Here is a 26246-nt window from a genome sequence, read left to right on the forward strand (position 1 = left end):
TCGATTCTGAAGCACCAAAGTAATTTTTTTTTATTTTTAAATCTGACACTGGTCGAACAAAAAAAGGAATGACATTTTTTTGTGTAGTGCAGTTTACTTAAGGAATTATCACTCTTATACATTTACCTGATATGTGATAAGAGAAGAAAGTGTATTATTAACTGACAGTTAACTAATAAAACCAATGCAGGTTTAAGACAATTTCAGCCTAGGACACTTCAGGCAAAACAAAAAGAGAACCAAAGAAAATCGACCTGCTTCGTACGATAACTGCTGATGACGTGAACAGAGATTCATCTTTTTGTTTGTCCTTTCTTCTGTCAAACGTTAAATAAAAAACATAAATCAAGCATATGTCTGTTAGGCACTCATGACGTGATAATAAAATGAGTGCGTGAGATAATAAAAAGAGTGCTTGCATTTCCCTCACGTCCACCTCTGGATTTAGGCTTAACATTGCACAATATCACGTAAATTGCGTGTTTTGTTTTTGTTTGTTTTTTTTATTTAGAGATTAAACATCTAGTCTTTTCTGTTTTGCATCATTTCAAGCTTCATTGCATATAGATTTCTTTGCCAGATGTCTCACACTTGCAAAGTAAATGTCAATTTAAATCTATAATACCGAACGAATTCATTCATCTTTTCGCCCGCTTGACCAGTCCTTACAGGTCGGGGCAAAATAAATTATCCTTACAGGAAGAAAGCACCCAAACTTAAGAGATGGTGAAGCACACTTACATATGATTAAAGCTTATCATCCACAGTGTTTTAAAAGCCTCAAACGGTTCTATCAAAATGTAAACCCCACTTATCTAAACCAGTCAGGTAACTGGAGCTTCCATACTTAAAAACTTTGAGTTTTAAACTTGTTTATATATATATATATATATATATATATATATATATATATATATATATATATATATATATATATATATATATATATATATATATATATATATATATATATATAAGAATTAGCTTACTGTTGAAATGTAGCACCAATAATTTTTCATGGCAAGTTTTGGGTCTCTAGACTCTATGGTGCACTTAAGAGATAGTCAAGAGAAGAAAAAAAAAGACATAAATGAAAAAATACCCCCAGACCAGAGGCTGACCAAACGCTGTGATTCCCCTGGGAAGAAAAAGTGCAGTCACAGTTATCTCCAGGACCTAGGGTAGAAAAACCCTGTCTCCCAATCTTCCTCTGCCGCAGCTAGTGGGGCGACTCCAGCATCTCCATTAGGAAAGTGTCAATGGGGGTGTCTCCAATCAGTTTAAAGAAGAAAAGGTGCTCCAGACACTTAAGGCCAATGGAACGCAGCGCAGGAAGTCGGAGGAGGAGCTTGGCAAACCTGTGAGCAAGCAAGCGGGCAGATTTTTGGGGGCATCTCCCATACTCACACAACCAGGAGCATGGTAACATATGACTGTTCGAGACTATAATGAATCACAGTGTGAACTACGCTCGTGGATTTCACATAGAAAAAGGTCAGTCAATCATAAAAGAGGTCATTTACATGTACTAGTTTAAAAGGCACAACACACAAAAGCTGGACAAAGTCTGAATTGTGCCCAATAGCATCATTTATCTGTATGCACAATATAAATGTGATTTCTGCTTAAACTGGATTGGAGGTGTCTGGAGACAATACTCTTGTTTTGGTGTTGAAATACTGCGTAGGCTATTGGTGAATTCGCCCCATGTACAGAACACTCACCTCCCCTGCTGATCTGGATACTTCTGCTTGCAATAGGACTCCAGGGATGCGTATACTTTCTCTCTGAGAAGCTCCACCTCACTGCTGCTAGTCAGACCTTTGGCATCTAAGAAATATTGCAAATATAAAGGATAAACTTTAGGGTTTTTCTCCAGTTTTGAAGTCAAAGGCATGCACAATATATATTCTGCCAAAATGCCAGTGAAGGCATTGACAAGACCAGTGAATTCAGGGCAATTGGCCAAAATCTAGATATGCCAATCAGATTTTGCTTAAAGGTGAAGTATGCAAGATTTGTTATGTTAAAACACATTCTCTTAACCCAGTTTATTGTTCACTGACTACTATTAGTATGCCCTTCATGGGTTTATCTCCCCCAAAAATGTAAACATTGAGCCTTCCAGGCACCATGTAAACATCGAGAGCGGTCTGCTCAGATCTGTCAATCTGTTTCAGCTCAACCTATAGAGACAGAGCGACACGCGTCATAATATGAAGACCACGCCCACCGGGGGGGGAAACAATCCAACCCTCTCCATTGACTTTGCATTGCGTGAGGCTGCCTCCTTGTCATTTTGGACTTATAACAAAAAACAGAACAATGTCTAAAAGCAGATATGTGACAAAGTGTACAGCAAACAAGCTAAACAAAACCTAGAACCAAAACCCTAGAAGTTTTTATAAGCTGCTGACCCAAAAAACGAGCTTATAAGGACAAAAGAGTGGATACAGGTCATTGAGACAGAGCGTGACACGTTATATTACACAGAACTACAGCCACTAGAGGTGAACGTGATCAGTGACAGGAAATATAATATATAAAACTGGCATTTGGATATTTGACTTAACAGTGACAAAATGTTTACTGCACACGTAGGCATACTGAGTGTCAGGACCCATTCTTCCTGCTGAAGCTTCACGTTTTATTGTCACTTTTGTCTCCTTAAACGCTCGTTTTTTTGGGTCGACAGCTTATAAAAATGTATTTCTGTGTTTTTTAGCTTGTTTGCTGTACACTTTGTCACATATCCGCTTTTAGACATTGTTCCGTTTTTTGTTATAAGTCCGAAATGACAAGGAGGCAGCCTCACGCAATACAAAGTCAATGGAGAGCGTTGGATTGTTTTCTCCTCCGGTGTGGGCGTGGCCTAAATACGCTCTGTCTCTATAGCAAGAGTTTGGGGCGTGGCTACTGCAGCAGAGACAGAGGGTGTTTAGCAGGTGTGGGAACATGGCTGACGCGTTACATGGGAAAATAAATTTAGCTTCGAGTGCAGAAGTGCGAGCCAAAATTCACTGCATTTAGACATTCAACGATTAAACAAACAGGCTATGATTAAACATGTCAAAGAAAACAACTGGTGCGACTAACTTCCTCAGTTTCATGTATTTGTATTTGAGATTTTCAAATACATACAAGTGAATGTGTTTTGTAGTTGAAAAATGTATAACGATCATGTTAGTTGATCTATAATGCGTGATGGGCACCCCCATGTTCGTTTGCGCCGCAGTTCAGAGAATCGGATATGTCAGATTTACAACACGTCAATTCATCCACCTCTCCTGAAATACATGAAAGTAAGTGGCCGGTGAAATGGGAGAAGAATAGAGTAAACTTTATAGTTACTTACAAAATGTGTCTTATAATATGAATAAAACACCTCGTCAATTTATATTTGAATGGATTGTTATTGCCACTTCCAAAGACATCAGTGTGTATTTTACAAACTATAAATGTATTGTTTTGCTAGTACTTATGTGTATTTAAATGTCTAATACCTAAAATAAACCTTTTGTGGTTGAAAACACTGAATAGTTGTCATATATGTCAAGCACTGAACGCGTCCGTCTCTGGCTCAGCGTCAGCTAAAGCGCAAAAGCACATTTGAATTGAGTAGTTTAGCAGGTACCAATATAACCTGAACATTTTGCACTAGTACCAGTGCAACCATGTGGAATTTTAACTCGCACATTATCAAAAAAGTATCGCATTTGTGACCATTTTGGTCGCAGTCTACAGCCCTGGATGGCAAAATATGCTTTGTATTAGTAATTCTGCTAGGTGCCACTAGTGTTGCAAAAACTACATACTCCACCTTTAAATGACCTTTACCTGAAAAAAGAACATAATTTAAGGAAATTACATGACTTTACACATTTGTAGGTTATTAAAGATATAGTTAATCTAAAAATAAAAAATTCTGGCATTGTTTACAGTTCCTAAACAGTTCACTGGGGTCCAAAATAACATTGGACCATACTGACTTTCACTGTCAAAAAAACAAACATAGGACATTTTAAAAAAACTTCTCCTTTTGTGTTCCACAGAAGAAACGACATTTGGAACGACATAAGGGTGAGTAAATGATTACTATAAACCATCCTTTAAATCAATCAACAAAAAGTTACAAATTAAAGAAATAAGACAAATTCAGAAATAAATCATCCATGGAAATGTTACTGACATTTTCCTTTATAGTTTCTAGAAAATAAACTACCAAAAATGCATACCTGGGTTAAACAGAACTATGGCACGCAGACAGCCAAGTTCAGTTTTGTCCATTTGCATATCACGCATCTTACAGACCAACTCAGTCAGCACCCTGCAGATGTGTAAAAAATGAGAAAAATAACCCTACAATGAGGTCTAAATCACCCAAAAGGCAGAATTACTGAGGGGGAGTACAAGTAAACAGACATTAGTTAAATATAAGTGAAGAGGATGCTAGGCATTACCTGTCAAACAAGGCTCCCACCTCTGCACTGTGTGCACTCTCCCTGTACAGACATTATGAACATGTTAAGCATCTAAAACTACTGCATTATTAAACAGATGTAAACACAGCGTTCAGTATGACCTGTCAAAAAAGGCCTCCACTCCCAAGTTGTGAGTGCTGTCTCTGGGCACATGTAGACCTGTGGCCAACAGAATCTCATCCTTCACGCTGATGGAGCGATGAGAGAAGGCAGCGATCAAGAGCTCATTCCATCCTGTTATAAAAATACCACATACAGATAGTAAAACACTTTTCATGTACATTTATACATTTACGCCCTTAATATAATTAATCCAACCGCCCTATTTTTTCAGCGTCTTGTGCCATGAGTGTTTTAAAGCACTGTGTCAAATATACATAACTATTAAATCATTGGCTCTACTTTATCTATCTGTCCTGTGTAAACATCCTATATTTCTCTTCAGAATGCGGAGTACTTTTTTAATATATAAATATTAATATTTCAGATATTAACTGTAACTCAAAATGAGTGTGAGAATGTCTGACGCTCATACCAGCCCTGAGCAGAATGACTTGGTCATCCAGGGGCAGGTCAGAGAAGTGAGGGATTCTCTTGGCCCACTCCACCAGAGTGAAAAGCTGTTTGTCAGCAGCCTGGCAGATGTTAGTGACTGGATCATTGGACTGGAGAACAGAGAAGTCAGTGGAGGAGAGAGTTAGAGCATAAAAGGAAATTTGTGAACTGACAAACATCCGAGAGCTTCGTTCTTGTCAATCTGTCTGTGGAGATGTTCAACTCCAAACACTGAGAATTCAAAGACATTTTAGGAGTAAGATATTAATCTCTAAACCAGCTCTGGGAATACCAGCATTTAAACAGCTTTAAATAAGGGCTTTTTCACCCAGCAGAAAACAGCATCTCTTGCATGCCAAGCAACAGTTGACAACAATCAATGTTTGGCATAACTTTGCAAATGAATTGCTTTAAACTTTGTACCAGCTTCTGCATTGTCCATTTCGAGGTGACTGCTAACAATGAGAATATTTATACATGAACACCAATAAGCTGATAGCTCCCAAAAATCAGCTTACTGAAATAACCCATTGTACGGGTTTACATGCAAACCAATAACCCGAAAAAGTAAACCACGTTTACAAGAATTTACAAAAAAAAGAAGGTTATTCCCCAGTTGTGACGTCAAAATGCAGTGGTGAACGAAGTACAAAAACAAATACTTGACTAAAAGTAAAGATACCCATATTAAATATTACTTCAATAAAAAGTACTTTTCATTTTCATAAAAGTGCAAAAGTACTTAATGCAATTAAGTGATAAAAGTAAAAAGTACTGATCGTTGATCCATGCGTATAATTTATTAAACTTCAATATACTAAAATATAAATTTAAATTACTGATAATTGAAGTGTGCAAACAAGTCAAATGCACAAACAACACATGGGGCAAAATATGTTAACATTTTAAGATGAACACTATGCAAACTTACTAGCTTTAGATCATTTGAAACTGCTACAGCAGCAGGGAAGATGCATGAACATTACTCTGCGTTATTTTACCTAAAATTACCATACAGACAGACACACAAATGCAGACAAGCATTTACAGTAAAATAAATTCACTTCAGAAATAACTGACCTAAATATGATTTAATTCACAATAATAAATACTAAAATTCTGCATTAGTAATGTACGTTTTGCAGCCTTAGCCATGCACGCTCTGATGATATCCTTAGCTTATTTTATCTGGATCATTGAACCAGTGAGCTGTTGACTCGAGAACCTCTGTAATCGCATCAGTCCGATTCACAAAGGAATCAATCAGTGTAATTTGTGAACCAATTCACTAGGTTCATTGGAAAGAATCAGCTCGTTCGTAAATCTGACATTTTTAAAATCGCATCTCAGTGGGGGTGGCCGGTGATTTCTTCCATTCAAAATAACGAGGAACGATATGTTTTTATAGAATGCAGTGAAGTAAAAAGTACGATATCATGCTCTGAAATGTTGTGAAGTAAAAGTACAAGTTTCCCAAAATAATAATACTCTGATATAATACAGATACTTGAAAAAAGTACAGTAATGAAGTAAAAAGAGTATTCCATTTGTTATGCAAGTTGTGATGTTAAATTAAGGAAAAAAACAACAACAATGCATTCCAAAATGTCAATGGGACACTTGTACACTACAGACTCTATTCTCTGCTCTTGCATTTTCTGCGAATGCAGCATTTTGGCTGTTCCACTTCTACTTCGGCTGCACATTTTTATTATTTTTTGGGGTCAGGAAAGAGTCGGAGTATATAATATAATTCCACCCACCGTGAAACACTCACTCTGACTGGATGCGCTTAAATCTGCAGTAAGGATGCTTTCCTGTCACATAAGACAGGATAAGTAAGACATGCACACTTGAATAAGCCAGCAGAACACAGGTTATGACCATGCACATTGTCGGCTTATTAAACATAATAGTTTAAGTATGTGCATGTAAACACACTCAATGTTACATTGGAGGCAAGTGCAAAAGAAATACTAAAGGCTTTCAACACTGAATCATCAAACACAACTGAAATTTCAAATATGATGTTTATGTTGGCCTCCATATATAGAGACTTTTCAATGAAATGAAAATATATGGCTACACTGGATGAATGTTAAAACAAATAACTTGTTTTGAATAGTACCTTAATACAATTTATTATGATATTATATTAATCACTTTGTGATTTATTGTTAATTTAATTTGTGTTATACCCTATTTGTTGTAATAACCAAACATTGTATACTTCTTTAAAATTATTATATAAATTGAACAGAACCATTAAGAAACCAATGCGCTTGTGCATTATGTGTGAGTGTTGTTCAATGCAGTATTAACTCGAGCTGAAAGATTCTGGATAAATTGAGAAGATTTTGTTTTGCTTCAAACAGAAATCACGATTCTCCCATGATTCTGAACAGACATCAAAACAAAATAACAATTTAATAAATGTAATTTACTAGAGGTTCGGACGCAATGTTAATTGCTGCAGTCTATTCAAAATGTTTAATTCATTTGAAAAAAACAGTTTGAATGATGATTCATAAAGACTTCAATTGATTCATTACTGGATGAATCAGCATTTTTGAACGCATCTCTTGAACAAACGATTCAATGAAACACATTTTTAAGTCACTTGCTTTTTAACAGTCACAAAAGCGTCAAATTATTTTCAAAAAGTGATTTGCTCCATTTTGATCACTTTCGTAGACATTGTGTTTATATCCGAACTACAAACTTTTATCCCAGTACTTCTGTGATAATATGAATATTTGTAAGACAGAAGTAACAATACTGTATGGTTGAAAAGACTGTTTGTGAAGGTTTTCATACCTATACATGATAATTGCGCCAACGCAGATTGGAATGTTCCGGTGTGATTTTGTCAAATGTTTAATAGACACAGGCGGATTGCTGTCATTTAGGAATGATATTGCGATCTATTAACGATTAATCATGCAGATCTAGTATCGAATTTAAACAAACTATTCAAAAACAATATATTACTTTTTTGACATACTATTGATACAAATTATACTATTGGCTAATATAAGTATATCTGCACCCTTCAACAAAGTGCTTATTTCCCACTTCTGCTGGAAATTTGCCAGGTTCTTTAATTATGTTGTTTGTTTTGTAGACTTTCTAAACAAATAGCATAATGCACAGCTATCAGTGGCATGTAAATACACTCACTGAACCAGTGGCATCAGAGTGCAGGTTTGTTCTGTGCTCTACAGCGGTCTCGGCCTCCAGGATCTTCTCCACAGGCATCTCCTCATTGACTGCACTGCTGAATTCATAGTCTCCATCTCGCTCCTTATTCTTCTGACGCTCATCCTGAACAGCTGATGCAGAACAAAAGATAAGAAACTCATGAATGTCAAGGAATCAGCCAGGTTATCTGTACCACACCACTGAGTGGTGTTGCCTAGTGGTTCAAGTTCTGGCCTGGAAACCAAAAGATGCAATTCAAAAACAACTGAATTTTTTTGTGTCCCTGAGCAAGACACTTAATGGCAGATTGCTGTAGGTGGACTGTCTCTGCACCAAGTGTACAGCAATGCCGGGATATCAGCCAGATTTTAGCACAATTCTTTTGACAGAGTGTCGTGGTGATTTGTAAACAACAATGCGCATCCGGGAAGCAAGAATCAATCGTTTTATTTTGTATAGTGTGTCATAGTGGACGACAACCGATGCTTCACAGCGTCCCGACAGAAAGACTAGCATGTGTTGTCTGACATGTTTCTTGTCCATGGCACAAGAATTTCAAAATCGGACACTGACTATCGCAGCAGAAATACTGTGTAGTCAGAACCCGACACGAGTCGCTTGGATCAAAGTGACATCTAAATAGCTAATTACCAACCATGTGATGACAAATTGGACATCTTTCTCTCTTCTGACTGCTGTAATCCTTTTTGGTAACACTTAACAATAAGGTTTTATTCGTTAACATTAGTTAACATGAACTAACAATAAAAAAAAAAACATTTCAAAAGCATTTATTAATCTCAGTTAATGTTTATGAACATTTACAAACACATTATTAAAATCAAAAGTTGTATCTAAGTAATCCAGACTGGACTACTGTAATGCTCTTCTAGCGGGCCTTCCGGCATGCACTATCAAACCCTTGAAACTGATCCAGAATGCAGCGGCGAGGTTGGTCTTTGGTGAGCCGAAGAGAGCGCACGTCACGCCTCTCCTCATCAGTCTGCACTGGCTACCAATAGCCGCTCGCATTAAATTCAAGGCACTGGTGCTCGCCTTCAAAACATCCACTGGCTCTGCACCAATATACCTAAACTCGCTCGTTCAGACTTACACACCCTCCAGGAACTTGCGTTCTGCTAGTGAACGACGCCTTGTGGTGCCATACCAGAGAGGCATGAAATCGCTGTCACAGACCTTTTCCTGGACCGTTCCCACCTGGTGGAATGACCTGCCTATCTCAATTCGTGCGGCCGAGTCTGTAGCCATTTTCAAAAAACGTCTAAAGACACATCTTTTCCAGCAACACCTGACCGATCGAGAATAGCACTTATCATTCTATTCATTGTCTGTCTGTCTAATTTATTTATAAAAAAAATAAAAAATAAAAATTTTTTTGTATACTTCTGTGCTAGACTAACTGAGACTTGTTACAGCACTTACATATTGCTGATATTGTTACCCTTCGACTGCTCTAGCTGCTTCTATTGCCCCCATTTGTAAGTCGCTTTGGATAAAAGCGTCTGCTAAATGACTAAATGTAAATGTAAATGTATCTGTTAACATTAGTTAATGAACCTGTACTAACTAACAATGAACAGTTGTATTTTTATTAATTAATGTTAACAAAACATTAACTAGAACTGTAATGAATGTATTGCTTATTCTTAGTTCATATTAGTTAATGCATTAACTAACCTTAACTAATGGAACCTTATTGTAAAGTGTTACTATAATCGCTCATAATCCCTCTTTTGAAAAGGAAACACAATCATGCCTTTTTTTTATTATTGGAGCAGATGAGAACACAAAAACTATATTCATCTCCTATTTACCACAATAGAAGTTTGAGCTATGGCGACTTCCACGTCTGAGAACCCTGAAAATGTCAAAAAGGGTTATTATGTAAAATAAATATTAATTTTATTGCAGCAATGTTGTGCATGGGTACTATTTTTAAAATGAAATTGTATGTTATCCTATACATCACTCATTTACCTTGTTCTGAAATCGGCTATCTAAAAAAAACCTAATGGTTGACCACTACTTTTTGGTAGCAAATTTATTGTATTTGTCTTTTTTAGTGATTACACATCTAAAAAAACTGTCAGTTCATGAACCTTGAGTACACATAGTACAGCAATAGTGAACCACACAAAGGATTCAGTGAGTATGCAGGCGTTGAATGCAGATATGAACCGTTAATGGAAGCAAATGTCATGAGAATCATAACTGGTTCTCGGTTCCCAACCCTAGTTGTTGTCCTGCTGCTTGTTTCCCACCCACATATGACATGCTTTCCCTCATCTGTCAGGGGCTGTGGACTAATAGAGCATTTGTTCTTACATTGTTTTACTTAACCCACTCATTCTGCCACTGTCACAGCTTCAGATGATCATTGTGCTTCTCCTAACATGTGCTATAACTGACACCACCTTCACATAAGAAAACAATGGAGAATTTCCATCACATAATGCTGATCTAGCATAAAACATATTCAAACACTATTTAACGCTACTACACCTACAGTACCTAAATGTTCCTAAACAGACAGCTGATGTATTGCTTCACAGTACAGGAGACATGTGGAAGACTGAGTGGTACCCACCCTCTCTTTTCATTCCCATGGCCAGGCACTTCTGATAGCGGCAGTACTGGCAGCGATTGCGTTGACGTTTATCGACCAGACACTCCTTGTTGTCCCTGCAGGTGTAGCTCAGGTCCTTCCTGACTGTGCGCTTGAAGAAACCCTTACAGCCTTCACAGCTGTACACGCCATAATGTTTCCCTGCACACACAAATCATGTTGCAATGAAATGTAACTTTTCAAAACATTCACTGTAACAAACATCCTCTGGATGCTATTAAAGTCAATGACAAAAAAAAAAAGTTCACAGAAAAATCTTCCAAAGTGAATAGATGCACACAATAATTAATTAGGTTATTGACCCCTTATATTTCTACATAAAGTAGTGATGCACCAAAATGAAAACCAATAACGTAATTTCCAGTTTTGGCTGAAATGGTCATGAACGATAATTGGTGGTTCTCCAGTGGCCTGTTCTGTGTCAACATCTATTTTGTGCACAAAATGGATGAGTAAACATGTCAGATTTAGGAATGCTAGGGCTAGGCTGACAATATTGATTGCTCAATTTTAATAGATTTTCATTTTGATGAACCGATATCGAGTCTTAAACCCCAAGTTCAATCTTTAACTGTTTTCAGTTGATGCACGAACAAACATCAAGACAGTTTTGAGAAAATTCCATATTTTTAAAATGACATCCATCATTTAGAGATAAAATGCAAGACAAAACCATTTCAAATATAGCGTGGCTAGTTTTTCCAATTTTTAACAGGAGATTTAAACGATTAAATAGTAAATAGGACATTATTTTCCTGTTATTAAATTACATATGATTTTATTCTTATTATTCCAAGCATATGAACTTTTATTTACAGCAGACAATCATGCAACTGAGCACGTGAGCAGCATGTTCCCCGGATTCGTAGGATCACAGTCTTGTGTAGCCAGACCTTCAGACTGACAGCAGAAGGTCTGGACTCTAATCGCAGCTTTCAAGGACTGCTCAAGAGGACGTTTGACTTACATGTAACACAACCAAGCACAGTTCGTTTTGTTGCGTCATGTTTAGGGGCGTGAAAATGTAAAGTCAATGTCCCAGCAATAACAGACCAGCGTGTGCGTCTATACATTTTTCATTCAAGAACTTTGTGCAAGTTTACTTCAACAATGGAGCCACGAACTTCACATACTTCAATCCAGTGTTTAGTCGATCCTGATAAGCACTCTTTGTCACAGTTGTAAACACAACGCCGTTGTTCTTCCACACGGCGTCATGGCATTTGTTTCCAGGCACACCGTTAAAGAACGCAACACACAAGTCTCGCAGAAATCCTGTAGAATTCAACCAATCAGATGATGACTTCTGAAGTGTTTCCAGATAAGTATGCCATATGCATTAGACGTTCAGCCAACGGTCCGTGGGTGTGACGTCTGAGGCTGAGACTAATAACTGTAATAAGGCTGAGGATCACACAACTCACTCCTCCACTGTGAATAAATCGGCAACCGAATGCATGTTTTATCACTGAGGGTGCCATGCAAATGAATTTTTACAGACATCCACATGAGAAACAATTACCATCCGAATAGGGCTTTACTGAAATGTATCATGTCTCATGTAATCACTTAATCTGTGTTTTAACCGTGAAAAGACATCAATAAAACTGTCACAGAAAAATTTGTCAGATAACATTGCATTTACCTCAGGAAAGCCGTTCAATGTCAAAAGCACATTAGTTAGCCAGAAAAAAAATATCATGATCATGAGTTTCTGTTAGTGACATTTTCCATTTGGTCTGTGCCTGTTCTCCTGTTTTCCTAGTTTGTCACCTAGGTAACTCATTAGTACTCCCTGTTCTGCTCCCTTTGTCGGTTATTGTCTCGGATTATGTCTCGTAAATCAGAATGAACTTACCGAACACAGAGATTTGTTGGGGTATTTGGGCTGGATGCTCTGGCACGGCGGCCTCCGCCTCACAGCGAGCCTGAGGCAGCCCCCAAGTTCATCCCGGAACCGGATACCTTCACAGTCCTGGAGTCTACACGTGCTACTCAGTCCACCCCAGAGCCAGGAGTGGACCTGAACCTAAACCTGATAGATCTGTGGTCTGCGGATCCAGAACCCACCCAAGTCCCCACCCTCGAATCCTCGCCTTCTTTAGCGGTCCCGTCCTGGGATTTTCCTCCTCCGATGTTCCTGCCTGACTTCCTGGTCCCATCTCCCCTGGTTACGGCCCTTCCTCTGGATCGGTCGGCTTCGCTCTTGTCTTTGTCCAGTTCCTCGGCTCTGCAACTTCGCCTCAAGCCTTCTGTCCACCAGCTCAACGTGAGGCTGAGTCCCCAGCTGCACCTCAGGCCTCCAGGCCCATGTCTCCATCTCGGCCTGTCAGCCCATCAGCTCCACCCTGGCTCTGCGTTCCCTCATCTCCACCATGGCCCGTCTGCTTAGGGACTCCTCCGGGCTACCTCGTCCCTGCGGATTCAACCTTGATCGGTCGTCACTCAGTTTCCGCCAGGAACTTCCGGGTCTCCGGCTGCGCCTCGCGCCTACGTCCTCGCTCGCTCCACCATTCGGGTTCCGCCAAGCCCTTCAAAGCTCCCACTGTTGGCTCCACCATGGTGTCTGTCTCCACCGACCCTTGGTCCCTCTCCACCACCAGCTCCACGACCACCTCCAAATCCCCCTCTATCCCTCCGCAGTACGGCGTGAGGACGCACCTTCTGTGCCTGTTCTTCCTGTTTTCCTAGTTTGTCACCTAAGTAACTCATTAGTTAATCGTTGTCCAGCTGTTCTTATTTAGTTCCCTCATGAGTATAAATGCATAAATAAATGTATAAATACTCTCTGATCTGACAAATAACTATAGCATTTGTTAAATATATGCACTATATTACATATTCATTATATTTTTTTTTACTTAACCTGTTAGTGATGTCTTCTTTTATTTAATGCATGTTTGAATAAATCTGTCTTAAAAATAAGTATTACAGCCACTGTTTAAATTTAAAAAATGAATTAGAGTTGACACAATTATATCTTTAATCATTTAAAGGGATAGTTCACCCAAAAATTAAAATCCCATAATTTACTCACCATCAAGCCATCCTAGGTGTATATGACTTTCTTTTTTCAGCCGAACACAATCTGAATTATATGAAATAATATCCTGATTCTTTCTGGCTTTGTAATGGCATTGAATAGTGCCCAAGTTTTTGAAGCTCCAAAAAAAGCACATCCATCCATCATAAAAGTAATCCATACGACTCCAGTGGGTTAATAAATGCCTTCTGAAGCAAAGCACTATTATTTAATATAACTCTGATTGTGTTCGGCTGAAAGAAGAAAGTCATATACACCTAGGATGACTTGAGGGTGAGTAAATTATGGGATCATTTTTGGGTGAACTATTCCTTTAATACAAAAACTGCCTAATGTGCAAGGCAAGTAAGCAATAACTGACGATGGGCTGTTGAATTATTAGAAAAATAATGCACACAACAGAGTCAATTATTACAGTTATATTATGGTCACCACACCTCAAGGCATTGTTCAAATGATTTATTCAAGACATTTGTCCGATTTTTGTCCTTAAAATGTTACTGTGTGTATAGAACTAATTTCTTACGCATCTCTTCCCAAAACCGTTTCAAGAACAGCGGCGTTACTACCTCACAACTGAGAATTGTGAAGTAGCTTTTAATTTGCAAATCTATTTTACTGATAAGGTCGCGGGGCAGTGCTGACAAGAAGTTTCTGCGCAAGCACATGTTTACATTTGTGTGCGAGTGTGTGTATCTGTACTGCAAGGGTGTGCTTTTGGGAAAGAGAGTGGGAGAAAGAGAATGTGCTTTCCATAGATAATTAAATATAATTTTGTGGGGGGAAATATGAAAAAATTGTTTGTCAATTAATTTTTTTGTTTTATTATTAATTGTTTGCGGTGCGTGTTCAGTACGCGCATACTCTTCTGATGACGAAATTTGCATCCCGTGCACTGTACGCTGACCCTCGCGTATGCGTAAAAAGTGAAGTATACTTTGGCCTTTAGAACGTTCGTCAACCAATCAGGTTGGTAATTTAACAGCAGTCATGTAATTTGCTATTGCTGTGATCTCATGTGAGTGACAAGTTGTCCTGCCCTCACACCAGTAAACACGTCATCAGAGAGAAGAGAAGAGAAGAGAAGAGAAGAGAAGAGAAGAGAAGAGAAGAGAAGAGAAGAGAAGAGAAGAGAAGAGAAGAGAAGAGAAGAGAAGAGAAGAGAAGAGAAGAGAAGAGAAGAGAAGAGGTACAATGAATCGATATCAAATCAAAATCAATACGTAAAATATGTTTGGCTGAAATATCGAGCAACAGGTCTTTGCCGAAGAACTTTACCATGAACAGAAAATCAAGTTCAGTTACCCAAAATGTCATAACCATAACCGGTAAATTAAAATGTGTTTTTTTTTAAAGTATTTTGGTGCATCACTAACAGAAAGGCAATCTGAAAGCTCTCCTTTCTAGTACATACCAGAGGAGCGGTCCCCACAAATGGCGCACATGCGTTTCTGGGACAGCATTGGCCCAGAGCCACTGACAGACTTCAAGCCAAAGGGGGGTTTCACATCATCAGAGCTGCTGACAGCATGTAACCCAGACACAGACATTGATGAGTTTATCTGCTAGAGAATAAATAGACAAGAAGTAATGAGAAAACCAAAGTCATCAGGAACGCAATAAAAGACTACCAATACAGCACTTTTATCATATGGAGAAGAACATGAATGCGTGGCTCACTTGAGAGTTGCTGATGGGTCCATAGCCGACGGATGGTGTGCCGGGAACACCGGGAGAGCCGATGGACGAGCTGACGGATGACAGTGGTGAATCTACGGAGCTGACAGGACTACTGACGGCAGAGGTGGAGGGCGGTACGGAGTTCATAGATGCGCACGAGACTGGCCAACAGAGAGGACACTGTTGATCTTTGATAATCTAGTGAAAGAGAGATTAACAACGATGGATTTGAAGACACAATACACTGAGTGTGATTTCTGTCATATTTCTGGATATGTCATTAAAGTCCCAAGATGGTCATTTCAGTGAAGAATGGAAAAAGAAAGCAAAGCTGGTGCCATAACCACAATATCTACCTTTTCAGACGTGTGTCCTATGGAATATATCAGAAAATATGGAAAACCTTTTGCGATGTGTACATTAGGGGGGGAAATGGGGCGTTTCGTCTGCTGTTTACAGCTCTATTAATCCTGCTGCAGATTAGGCCAATGTCTCAATGAACTAAGCAGCTGCGTAGCTAGACAGCATATTGGGAAATCATGGACGATTTCGAACGTTATAATATGAGTATGTGATGCCCTACAATGCAGTCTAGATAGGCTCGCTGTATTCGAAACTTTGAACACGCCCATCCAAAATGCTGTCTAGGTAGCCAGCTCACTAGGTTTTGGTACGCAGCCTAAATCTGTTCCTTATAATCACCCACCAAAACTGACACTATCAGCGGGTTGAGCGCCTTCATTCTGCTCTGAGGGACGTAACCGTAACCGTCGGGTGGGTTGTTGAGAGTGGATTTTCCAGGAGCTTGATTCGTATTGAGCAACTGCACAAGGGTGGTTCTTGGACCGAGCTGGTTGAGCAGTAAACAGTAGTAGAGCTTAACAGAGGTTTCTGAAAGAGACAAGTGATTCGAGTGTGGGAGGAATGGCGGCGACATCATCAGGACGTGATCGAGGAAATAGTAATCGACTGAAAGCGGGAAATTCAAAAAACATTGGAAATACTGTTTTAGGAGCGGTTGAGCACGACTGCTCCGTGAATGAATCAGACGTAGGTAGGTGGGAGGAAATGGATTACAGTGAAGAAGAAAATGAGGGAATATTGAAGGGAGAGTTTTCAAAAAAGAGAGTCAGACATGTAAAAGGGAATAAAAGAATAAGAAATGAAAATGATGAGATTTCGGAAAGTGAGGAAGAAGGACATGAGCTAAATAAGAAGGAAATGCATGAGAATTTTATAGTCATAATAAGATTCAATGATAAAGATCAAGCAAACATGAAGATAATCAACCCGTTTGTATTAACAAAACATCTGGCAAGTAAGATAGGGGAGATCTTATATGCTAAGGTCCTAAATGATGGAAATCTGTTGGTCAAATGTGCTAATGAAGATCAATTTGAGAAAGCAATCAAAGTAAAAGAGATTGGAAAACTGAAAGTGATAAACACACGAAGGGTGGGAGCACGAAATGGTGGAGGATGCAAAGGAGTGATCTCAGGGGTACCAATGAATGTAGGAATGGAAGAACTTAAGAAACATCTTAAAGGGGGGGAAATTGTGATGGCACACAGATTAAAAACAACAAGAGAAGGAGTGAAAAAGGATAGTGAAACGGTGTTGATTGATTTTGAGGGGGAAAATATGCCAAAAAAGGTATACCTTGGTTATATGAGTTACCCAGTGAGAATATATGTACCAAAACCATTGAGGTGTTTTAACTGTCAGAGGTTTGGACACATAGCCAATAACTGTAAAGAGAAGAAGAGATGTGCTAGATGTGGGGGCGAGCATGACTTTGGAAAATGTGGAACAGGAGTACAACCAAAATGTTGTAATTGTGGAGGAAGCCATAATGTGGCATATGGAGGATGTGAGGTGATGAGACAGGAAAACAAAATCCAGAAAATAAGAGTTGAAAGAAGGATCACTTATGCAGAAGCAGCAAGAGTACACGGTAATATCACCATAGAACAAACAGAATTGGGGGTGGAAGAACAACAACAAAGAACATGTGATAAGATTTATGTGGACAAAAAGGACTTGGTGACGTTTATTGCAGGAGTGATAAACAGTACAGCTGAAGTTAAATCAAAAAATGATAAAATACAGCTGGTTGTCAAAGCAGCAGTAAATCATTTAGGACTAGTGGGACTGACGTGGGAAGAAGTGAGGGAGAACCTCACCAATCAGTCAAGCCAGGAAGCACCATGTATTGGTTAATATTAATGGTTATCATCTTACAATGGAATGCAAGAAGTTTACTGGCCAATGGCCAGGAATTCAAACATTTCATTAAAGACAGGAAAATAAATCCAGATGTAGTGTGTATCCAGGAAACTTGGTTAAAACCAAATTTAGAGTTTGTGATTCATGGATATATAGGTATAAGAAATGATAGAGAAAATGGGGGACGGGGAGGAGGAGGAGGATGTGCTACATTTATTAAGCAAGATGTTCCATATAGGGTACTGGAAAAGGGAGAGGATCTAGAATACATTAAGGTAGTATTGTGGGAAAGAGGGGAGGAAGTGGTTATAATAAACTACTATAATCCTTGCAAAAGGTTGGAAGTAGATAAGTTATTAAGGATACAAGGAAATAATAGACACAAAGTAATATGGTGTGCAGATTTTAATGCTCACAGTAAAATATGGGGGGGTTCACATACAGATGTAAATGGAAGAGTAATAGAAGATTTAATGGATGATAAGGAATTAGTGTGTTTAAATGACGGAAGTGGAACAAGAATAAACATAACAACAGGAAATGAATCGGCATTAGATATTACACTAGTGTCTAATCCCTTGGCTGGAATAAGTAACTGGCATGTTTGGAATGATACTACAGTGGGCAGCGATCACTACCCAGTATCATGCTCAGTGGGAGAGCGAGTGGAAATAAGACCAGGTGAAGGAATACCAAAATGGGGTTTAAGAAGAGCAGATTGGGTAAAATTCCAGCAATTAAGTGAGGAATCATTTTCAAGGATAGACATATCTGGAAGTATAGACGAAACAAACAAACAAATAACATCAGCCATTATTATGGCAGCAGGTGGATCTATTCCCAGGAGTAAACAAAGGAGGATTAAAAAACTGGTACCATGGTGGACAGAAGAGTGCCGTCAAGCTGTTAAAAACAGGAATAGAGCATTTAAACTAGTTAAAAACACCCATAATATGCAGCATTTGATTCAGTATAAAAAGGCACAGGCTAATGTGAGAAGAACAGTGCGTCAAGCTAAAAGGGCAAGTTGGAGGAAATTTTGCAATGAAATAGGAAGATCAACACCTGTAAGTGAGGTTTGGGGAATGATAAAAAGGATGGGTGGAGTAAGGAGGGAATGGGAAATTCCAGTTATAATAACTGAGGAAGGTACAGCAATCTCCAATAAGGATAAGGTTGAAATAATGGCAAAAGCATTTGTAAAAATTCACAGTTCAGATAACTTGTCAGAAGTAAGTAAAATGAGAAAGGAAAGAACTAAGAATGAGTATCCAGGTGTGTTAGACTGGAAGGAGAAAACTGATGATAAAATTGATGAACCTTTTAATATGGCAGAGTTGATGAGAGCAATAAATAAAGCTAAACCAACATCTCCAGGAAAAGATCAGATATGCTACGTGATGATAAAACATCTAGGGAAAGGAGCGCTCTTAAAGTTGCTGCACCTTTATAACAGAGTGTGGGAGGAGGGAAGATTACCGAATGCATGGAAAGAAGCAGTAGTCATTCCAGTAAGAAAACCTGGCAAGGATCCTTCTAAACCCACAAGTTATAGGCCAATAGCATTAACATCAAATGTATGCAAAATTATGGAAAGTATGATAATAGAAAGGTTATCATATGTACTAGGAAAAAGTAGAAAGCTAGCAAACTATCAAAGTGGTTTTAGGAAAGGGAGGAGTACCATGGATTCGGTCATAAGACTAGAAAATGAAATAAGAAAGGCTCAGGCAAATAAGGAATCAGTCATTACAGTGTTTTTTGATATAGAAAAAGCTTATGACATGATGTGGAAGGAAGGATTGTTGATAAAGTTGCACTTGATGGGTGTAGGTGGAAGAGTTTTTAATTGGATAAAGAATTTTTTGTTTGGAAGAAAAATTGAAGTACGAATAGGGTCAGTCGTATCAAATCAGTTCGATGTGGACAATGGAACACCTCAAGGCAGTGTGATAAGTCCGCTACTTTTTATCATCATGATTGATGATGTCTTTACAAAGGTGCCAATGGACATAGGGAGGTCTCTGTTTGCGGATGATGGGGCTTTGTGGAAAAGGGGAAGGAATATAGAGCATGCAATCAGGAAAGTACAAGGAGCAATTGATGAAGTGGTGGAGTGGGGATATGATTGGGGGTTTAAGTTCTCAATAGAAAAAACTCAAACAGTCTTTTTCACCAAGAAACAAATCCAGGAAGGGATGAAGTTAAGTATGTATGAGAAAGAATTAGAAAGGGTTGGAACATTCAAATTTTTGGGAATTATTTTCGATTCACGGTTAACATGGGCAGATCATATAAAGAAAATAGAAGGAAAATGCAAAAAAGTAATTAATGTGATGAGATGTTTGACAGGTAGGGAATGGGGAGCTAGTTGCTCTGCATTAAAAACAATATATGTGGCATTGATTAGATCAGTATTGGATTATGGCAGTGTAGCTTATGGGTCAGCAGCCAAATATCTTTTAAAGAAACTAGATGTGATTCAGGCTCAGGCATTAAGAGTTTGTAGTGGCGCTTTTAAAACTTCACCAATACCTGCACTGCAGGTAGAAATGGGAGAAATGCCGTTAGCATTAAGAAGGAGGCAGCTGATGACAAATTATTGGGCTAATTTGCAGGGTCATAATGATTGCCACCCCACTAAAGTAGTGTTGCAGGAGACATGGGAGAATGCAAGATATAACGGAGATAATTTTAGTAGAATAGGCAATGAGGTAGCAAGAGAATTTGGAGTATTTTATATGAAGATGAGCCATACTGTAGTATATCCGATGGTGGCTCCATGGTTACTAGTTTGGCCTGATATTGACTGGTATTTGTTGGAATTAAAAAGGAAAGATAAAGATCAAACAGATTTGGTAAATGCATTTAAGTACCGTATAAATAAAGATTATAAAGAATTTGTACATGTGTATACGGATGGTTCTAAGAAACCTGAGACAGGAGTGACAGGGTATGCGGTGGCAATACCTGCTAAAGGAATAGGAATTAATAGAAGAACATCAGATTTTTTAGGAGTATATACAGTGGAAATGGTGGCAGTATTAGTTGCGTTAAGGTGGGTGGAAAAAACAAGACAAGAAAGGGTTCTGATATGCTCCGATTCATCCTCAGTCCTTGAGAGTTTAAGGTCTTTTCACTCAAAAAGCCGTCAAGATGTATTATATGAAGTCCTTCAGTCAGTAACAAGGATTACAAATCAAGGAGGACAGGTACAATTTATGTGGGTTCCAGCACATGTAGGGGTAAAAGGGAATGAGCAGGTGGATGAATTGGCAAAGAGGGCTTTAAAGAAGGGAAATATAGAAATGCAAATTAAAATAAGTAAAGCAGAGGTCAAAAGTATCATCTGGGAAAAAACTAACCAAATTTGGCAAGAAAGGTGGGACAGAGAGGAGAAAGGAAGGCATTTATATCAAATTCAAAAGAGTGTAAAAATAACTAGGATAGGTGGGGGGCACAGGAGAGAGGAAATAGTATTGACAAGGTTAAGGCTGGGGCATGGTGCTCTAAACAAATCACTGAAAATTATAGGAAAACACGAGACAGGCTTGTGTGAGTGGTGTCAGGAAGAGGAGTCAGTGGAACACATAATTATAAGATGTAGGAGGTATGAGGTACAGAGAGTGATAATGAGGAATAATTTGAGGGAATTAGGGGTGCAGGAATTAACATTAAAAGGAGTGTTGAACATAGGTGACAGAGCACAGGTTAGGATATTGTTAACTTTCTTAAGGGAAACTGGTTTGTTTCATAGGTTATGAGGATAAACCAGGGAGACGGGTGAAGTGTGTTGGATAGTGAATGAATGTGTGTTGTAAGATTTTTTTTTTTTTTTTTTTTTTTTTTTTTTTTTTTTTATGTGAAAACTAGATTGTAAACCTATTGTCTGATTCACACTCCGGAGCAGAAGGGGGCGGTAATGCACCAAAAGCTGGTTGCCAACCGCCGTTAAAAACAAAGAAGAAGAAGAAGAAGACACTATCAGCGCTAATGTCTGCCAAATTCATCTATAATTGATATTGCATGGCTAAGAGCGAAAAAACTTTGTCATATGCCCATTTAAACTCGATAATGTGTGTCAATGTGATGCTCCTGACAGCGTTTGGATTATTTATTATTTACCACGCAGTTCTGAGCGCAGCTAACAACGGCTAACGGACTGTTTATGATTAAAAGAAAATAATTTGGCCCACGCTTTCCATTCTTAATACCCTGTTCAAAACGCATAAATGGCACTGTTTACATATAATTATTAGTTGTGCAGCATGCAAACCTTTGTATGCTAAAATACAAATGGCGACACGGAATAATACGGCAAGCCCGTATTAGCTTAGCTTAGCCTAGCTCGTCCAAGTGTTTGTTTGTTTTTCCGTCATTTTTACAGAAGTTTGCAGAGTTTATAAGAGCATATCTAATCCAGTCTCACCTAAGAAACGCCGAATCCTCCAACAGCAACGATTCGTGTCCTTTAAAGCATAGTTTCATCTATATTTTACAGTTTAAGCCATAAATGTTTGCATCCAGACAAATACCTTGTAAGTCAAGCCTCCTAGTGGACACCGAGAGTATGTTCACATAAGAAATATATGCAAGCAAATAAATAAATAAACAAATAATTAAATAAATATACACGCTAAGAACTTCATGTTCTTTTGGTTGTTAAATGTGTTATTTAGTCTGAACGCGTTTCTTTGTTATCACATCAATATTGTTATTAAGGAATAAACAAATAGTCAGTGTTGTGCCAGTTCACAGCTTTTCTGAACTAGTTCAAGTTCAGTTCATACATGCTCAAAGTGAACAGTTCACGTTCAAAGTTCACAATTTTAATTCTGAACTAGTTCAAAGTTCAGTTCATTTTACTTTTTTCGTGAGATATTCAAATAAATACTTTTTTTCACACTACGAGCTAGAAATCACTATACGTTCCTTGAAGCTGCTCATTGTAGACATTTGCTCATGACACTGCAATTGTGGGTTTCTTACCAGGTGATGAAACTTGCAGCAGTACAGACAAGGTAGACCAGTTATATACTTAGTGCAATGAAATCTACCAGCATTTAATTAAAAAAAGAATATATAATATGAAATATGTATATATTATTTGATATATATGATATTATATATAGCCTACATATGTGTGTGTATGAAATGAGCAAAACTCTTGAATGAAGGTAATGAAGGCAAAACTCAAAGGCACAACAAACTTCCACTAGCCATTTTTTTTAAAATTGCAGCGCTTTCTCTCACTCTCGTCTTTGGTCTCTCTCTCTCTCTCTCTCTCGCTCCTCTAGCCCTCCGCGCTCTCGTCGTTGCCTGCTACGCGGCGTTGCTATGCCTACCCCGCTCTGCTGCATTTCATCACGGGTAACGTTGTGCGGAAGCCAGTATGCTATTCAACTATTCTCAGCCGGACACTACGTTGCCCGCAATGCATTGCGCACACAATGTCAAAACCATTTCTGTCTGGTGATACATGATTTAAGCGGCACCAGCGAGAATACAGGAGGGAGGAACTTTCTCTCGTTGCGTTTCAAAAGAGAAAACCGATGTCACTCAGTTTTCAATGGAAAACAAATTCCAACGTTCATTTACAGTGATGTCTGCCGTTCATGACACATAATGTGAACTAATTCACGTTCAAGTTCTTTATTAAAAAATGTGTTGCGTTCAGTTCAACGTTCACGAAAAAATGAGCGTGTTCAATGAACGCGTTCTTTTGAACTCGTTCACGCACAACACTGCAAATAGTACAGATTGGGGTAAGATGAGACATTATGTGGTCCTCAAAATAAGAGAAAATGAGGCAGGGGTACAATGAAAGTATCTAAAGTAATTTCAGGATGTGTCTAATCATTTTAAATGATCAGAATGCATCTATGACAAGGATTCTAAAAATATGACATACAATAAGTGTTCCTGCGGCTCAATTTGCACCAGGTTTGGGGTAAATTGATCCGAGTCAGTGGGTAAACTGCACCATATAATATGACCTTCTAAATTAATCTGAATCAAATCCAAATTTTAAAGATAATTTTATTTTAAACAACAAAAAACAAAAAAATTATTTTACGTTTTAATATTGTTTGCATTTCTGAAACAATATTGTTGTTGAGAAGTTGTAGCCTTCTCAAAAACACTCTAAACAGAGTTTGTTGAGTACAATTAAATAAAAACTGAGTTAGAATGAATAAATAAATGTCACTGAAACTAATAAAGATATCTGATTATAATCTGGTGAAAAGCATCTTATGGTTCTCATCAGAGAAGGATTTGGTGTACTTCTACACTGTCCCTCAAATAAAATCAAATAAAAAAACAACAAATAAAAAACAACTCCGTGATAAACTCAGTGGCCTAACTTTGTTTTAATAAGTGGGTGGGGCAGGAATGGGGGTTTTGATGTACAATAGAAATTGCAGAAAAATATAACATTACAATGTCCAGAAATCAATTTCAATAGTACACAAGTTTAATTTATCGACACAAAAGTCTTGTTTAACGTGATAGTTTCATCCTTACACCTACTCATAAATGCAAAGATTTGCATGGAGCGCTTATAGTCTAGTGGTAGAGTTTTTGTTGAGCTCGTCAGAGGTTCAGAGTTCTAATCCGCCCTCATAGTTTTTTCTCTCATTAAAACGAAATGTTCATCAGTGACTATATATCAAACGCCGAGAGAGAACTGATAACAGCGGCAACGAGCATTCGCAAAAACAACACTTTTCCTCTTATTTAACGCAAATTAACAAATTGCTAATTAAATGGAGATGTGTCGTTCTATTAGGTACATCCCTGCTGCGAGATGTTTCAAAAAGTGGTGGGGACAATAGACCCTGGCAAAAAAGTGGTAGGGACATGTCCCACCCGCAAATTACGCCTATGGATAAATTAAACCAGTTGCTTAATATTACATTGAAATTATACCAGTTTATATTTCAGAGATTTAATTTATCTTCAGTGCCTTATGAGGTAAGTTAAAACGCTGGTTCAATTTACCCCACATCATTTGGCTCACTTTAAGCCATAGTCGCCATTTTGGGGGGAAAAACTACCTAGTTTAGCAATTCAGACTAACATTTCGCTAAATGATTTACATGGTTTTATACGTTGCTACATCGCCAAGACTTGGATAATTTTACTTTGATGTAACCACCATTGAATCTGTTATGCTCACATTTAACTTTGACAAGCCAAAAACTTAAAGTAAAAATTAAATGGTATTAAAGTAAATGAATGCCTTCCACTCCCATGTGCTTCTCTTTTTCACAATCTGGCAGAAATGATGGGTGGTTCCAAAATACATTGGTCACATGACAATAAAAGTGTCAAAATACAGGCGGTGGGTCAACTTACCCACTGGCTCATCTTACCCCACGTTTGGCTTAACGTATACCTACATATTTGATTTAATGTTGCTTTCCATATTTTATCAAATTTCTTGATGGCCATAATTGCCCGGTTTCACAGAAAAGGCTTAAAGAAAGAACAAAAAAACTATGAAAGTCATTGGGGATCATCAACTGTTTGGTTACCGACATTCTTTAAAATATCTTTTTTTGTGTTCAGCAGTTTTTCATTTTGGGTGAACTGTGCCTTTAAGCCTATTCCAGACTAAAATGCATGTGTGAGCTGTTTTAACTGATAGCAACGTGTACTGACATATCTTAAAATATGTCAGTGCCATTGTTTTGTCTCAAGATGTACGCCATAATGTTTTTTCTTTCTAAGGCACGTTCATAAAAGCTACTTCATTTTACCATAGTTTGGTAAACTTTTACTTTTCAAGTCAACTACACACACACACACACACACACACAAAAAAAAAACCTATGAATCACATAATGCAAGTCATGCATTAATATTATTTTCTCAAAAAATATTTAGTTCTGAGACATAATCAGCATCATTATGCATTATCAGTGCAACATCAAGGTGACAAAAAGGTGACATTCTAGTGTGTAATATATGAGTGATTATATTGTAGTAATACTAGTAAAACTCATTCATGTTTTCCCTTATTGTTTGACTGAATATTCACAATTTTAGTTTAAATCCTTGACTGAAACTGCATGGTCATCTGAGATGATGTGATTATGAACAAATGTGAGAGGCTATGTCTATTATGTCCCCACACACACATTCCTCAGGTGTAACATTTCAATCCGTCTTATCTGCAACATAACCTGTTCACCTTCATTCTCACGCAGAATGCATGCACGCCTGATTATTTTCCAACTGTCAAAGTAAGTTTATAGTTATCTTAGAAAATATGTAGTCCGAATTCAAAACTAGCAGCTTCCTTCTAATCTAATGAATTATGTTGCATGACCAGTACATGACGACATGATTTCTCAAGAGTAGAGATAACAGGCTAAACTACATTCTTAAAACATAGCCTGCTTTTAAA

General features: G+C 38.1%; 1 protein-coding gene across 4 annotated transcripts; it reads right to left on the reverse strand.

The window, feature by feature from the left end:
* Nucleotides 1-989: 989 nt before the first annotated feature.
* Nucleotides 990-22394, reverse strand: rxrbb (retinoid x receptor, beta b). Of its 4 annotated transcripts, none has more exons than XM_079836551.1 (12): nucleotides 22263-22394; nucleotides 15608-15805; nucleotides 15342-15492; nucleotides 10846-11025; nucleotides 8217-8368; nucleotides 6800-6853; nucleotides 5017-5146; nucleotides 4583-4715; nucleotides 4461-4502; nucleotides 4236-4327; nucleotides 1725-1830; nucleotides 990-1358 (listed from the first exon to the last, which is right to left on the reverse strand). In XM_079836551.1, the coding sequence occupies exons 2-12, from the start codon at nucleotides 15752-15754 to the stop codon at nucleotides 1220-1222; spliced, it is 1326 nt and encodes a 441-aa protein (XP_079692677.1). In that variant the 5' UTR covers nucleotides 15755-15805; nucleotides 22263-22394; the 3' UTR covers nucleotides 990-1219. The 4 variants fall into 4 exon arrangements, with proteins under 4 accessions (XP_079692677.1, XP_079692678.1, XP_079692679.1 ...); XM_079836552.1 differs by having other exon boundaries at nucleotides 15342-15489; nucleotides 22263-22386; XM_079836553.1 differs by lacking the exon at nucleotides 6800-6853.
* Nucleotides 22395-26246: the final 3852 nt, after the last annotated feature.

Source organism: Gobio gobio (genome assembly GCF_949357685.1).
Source record: "Gobio gobio genome assembly, chromosome: 15".
Lineage (NCBI taxonomy): Eukaryota > Metazoa > Chordata > Actinopteri > Cypriniformes > Gobionidae > Gobio > Gobio gobio.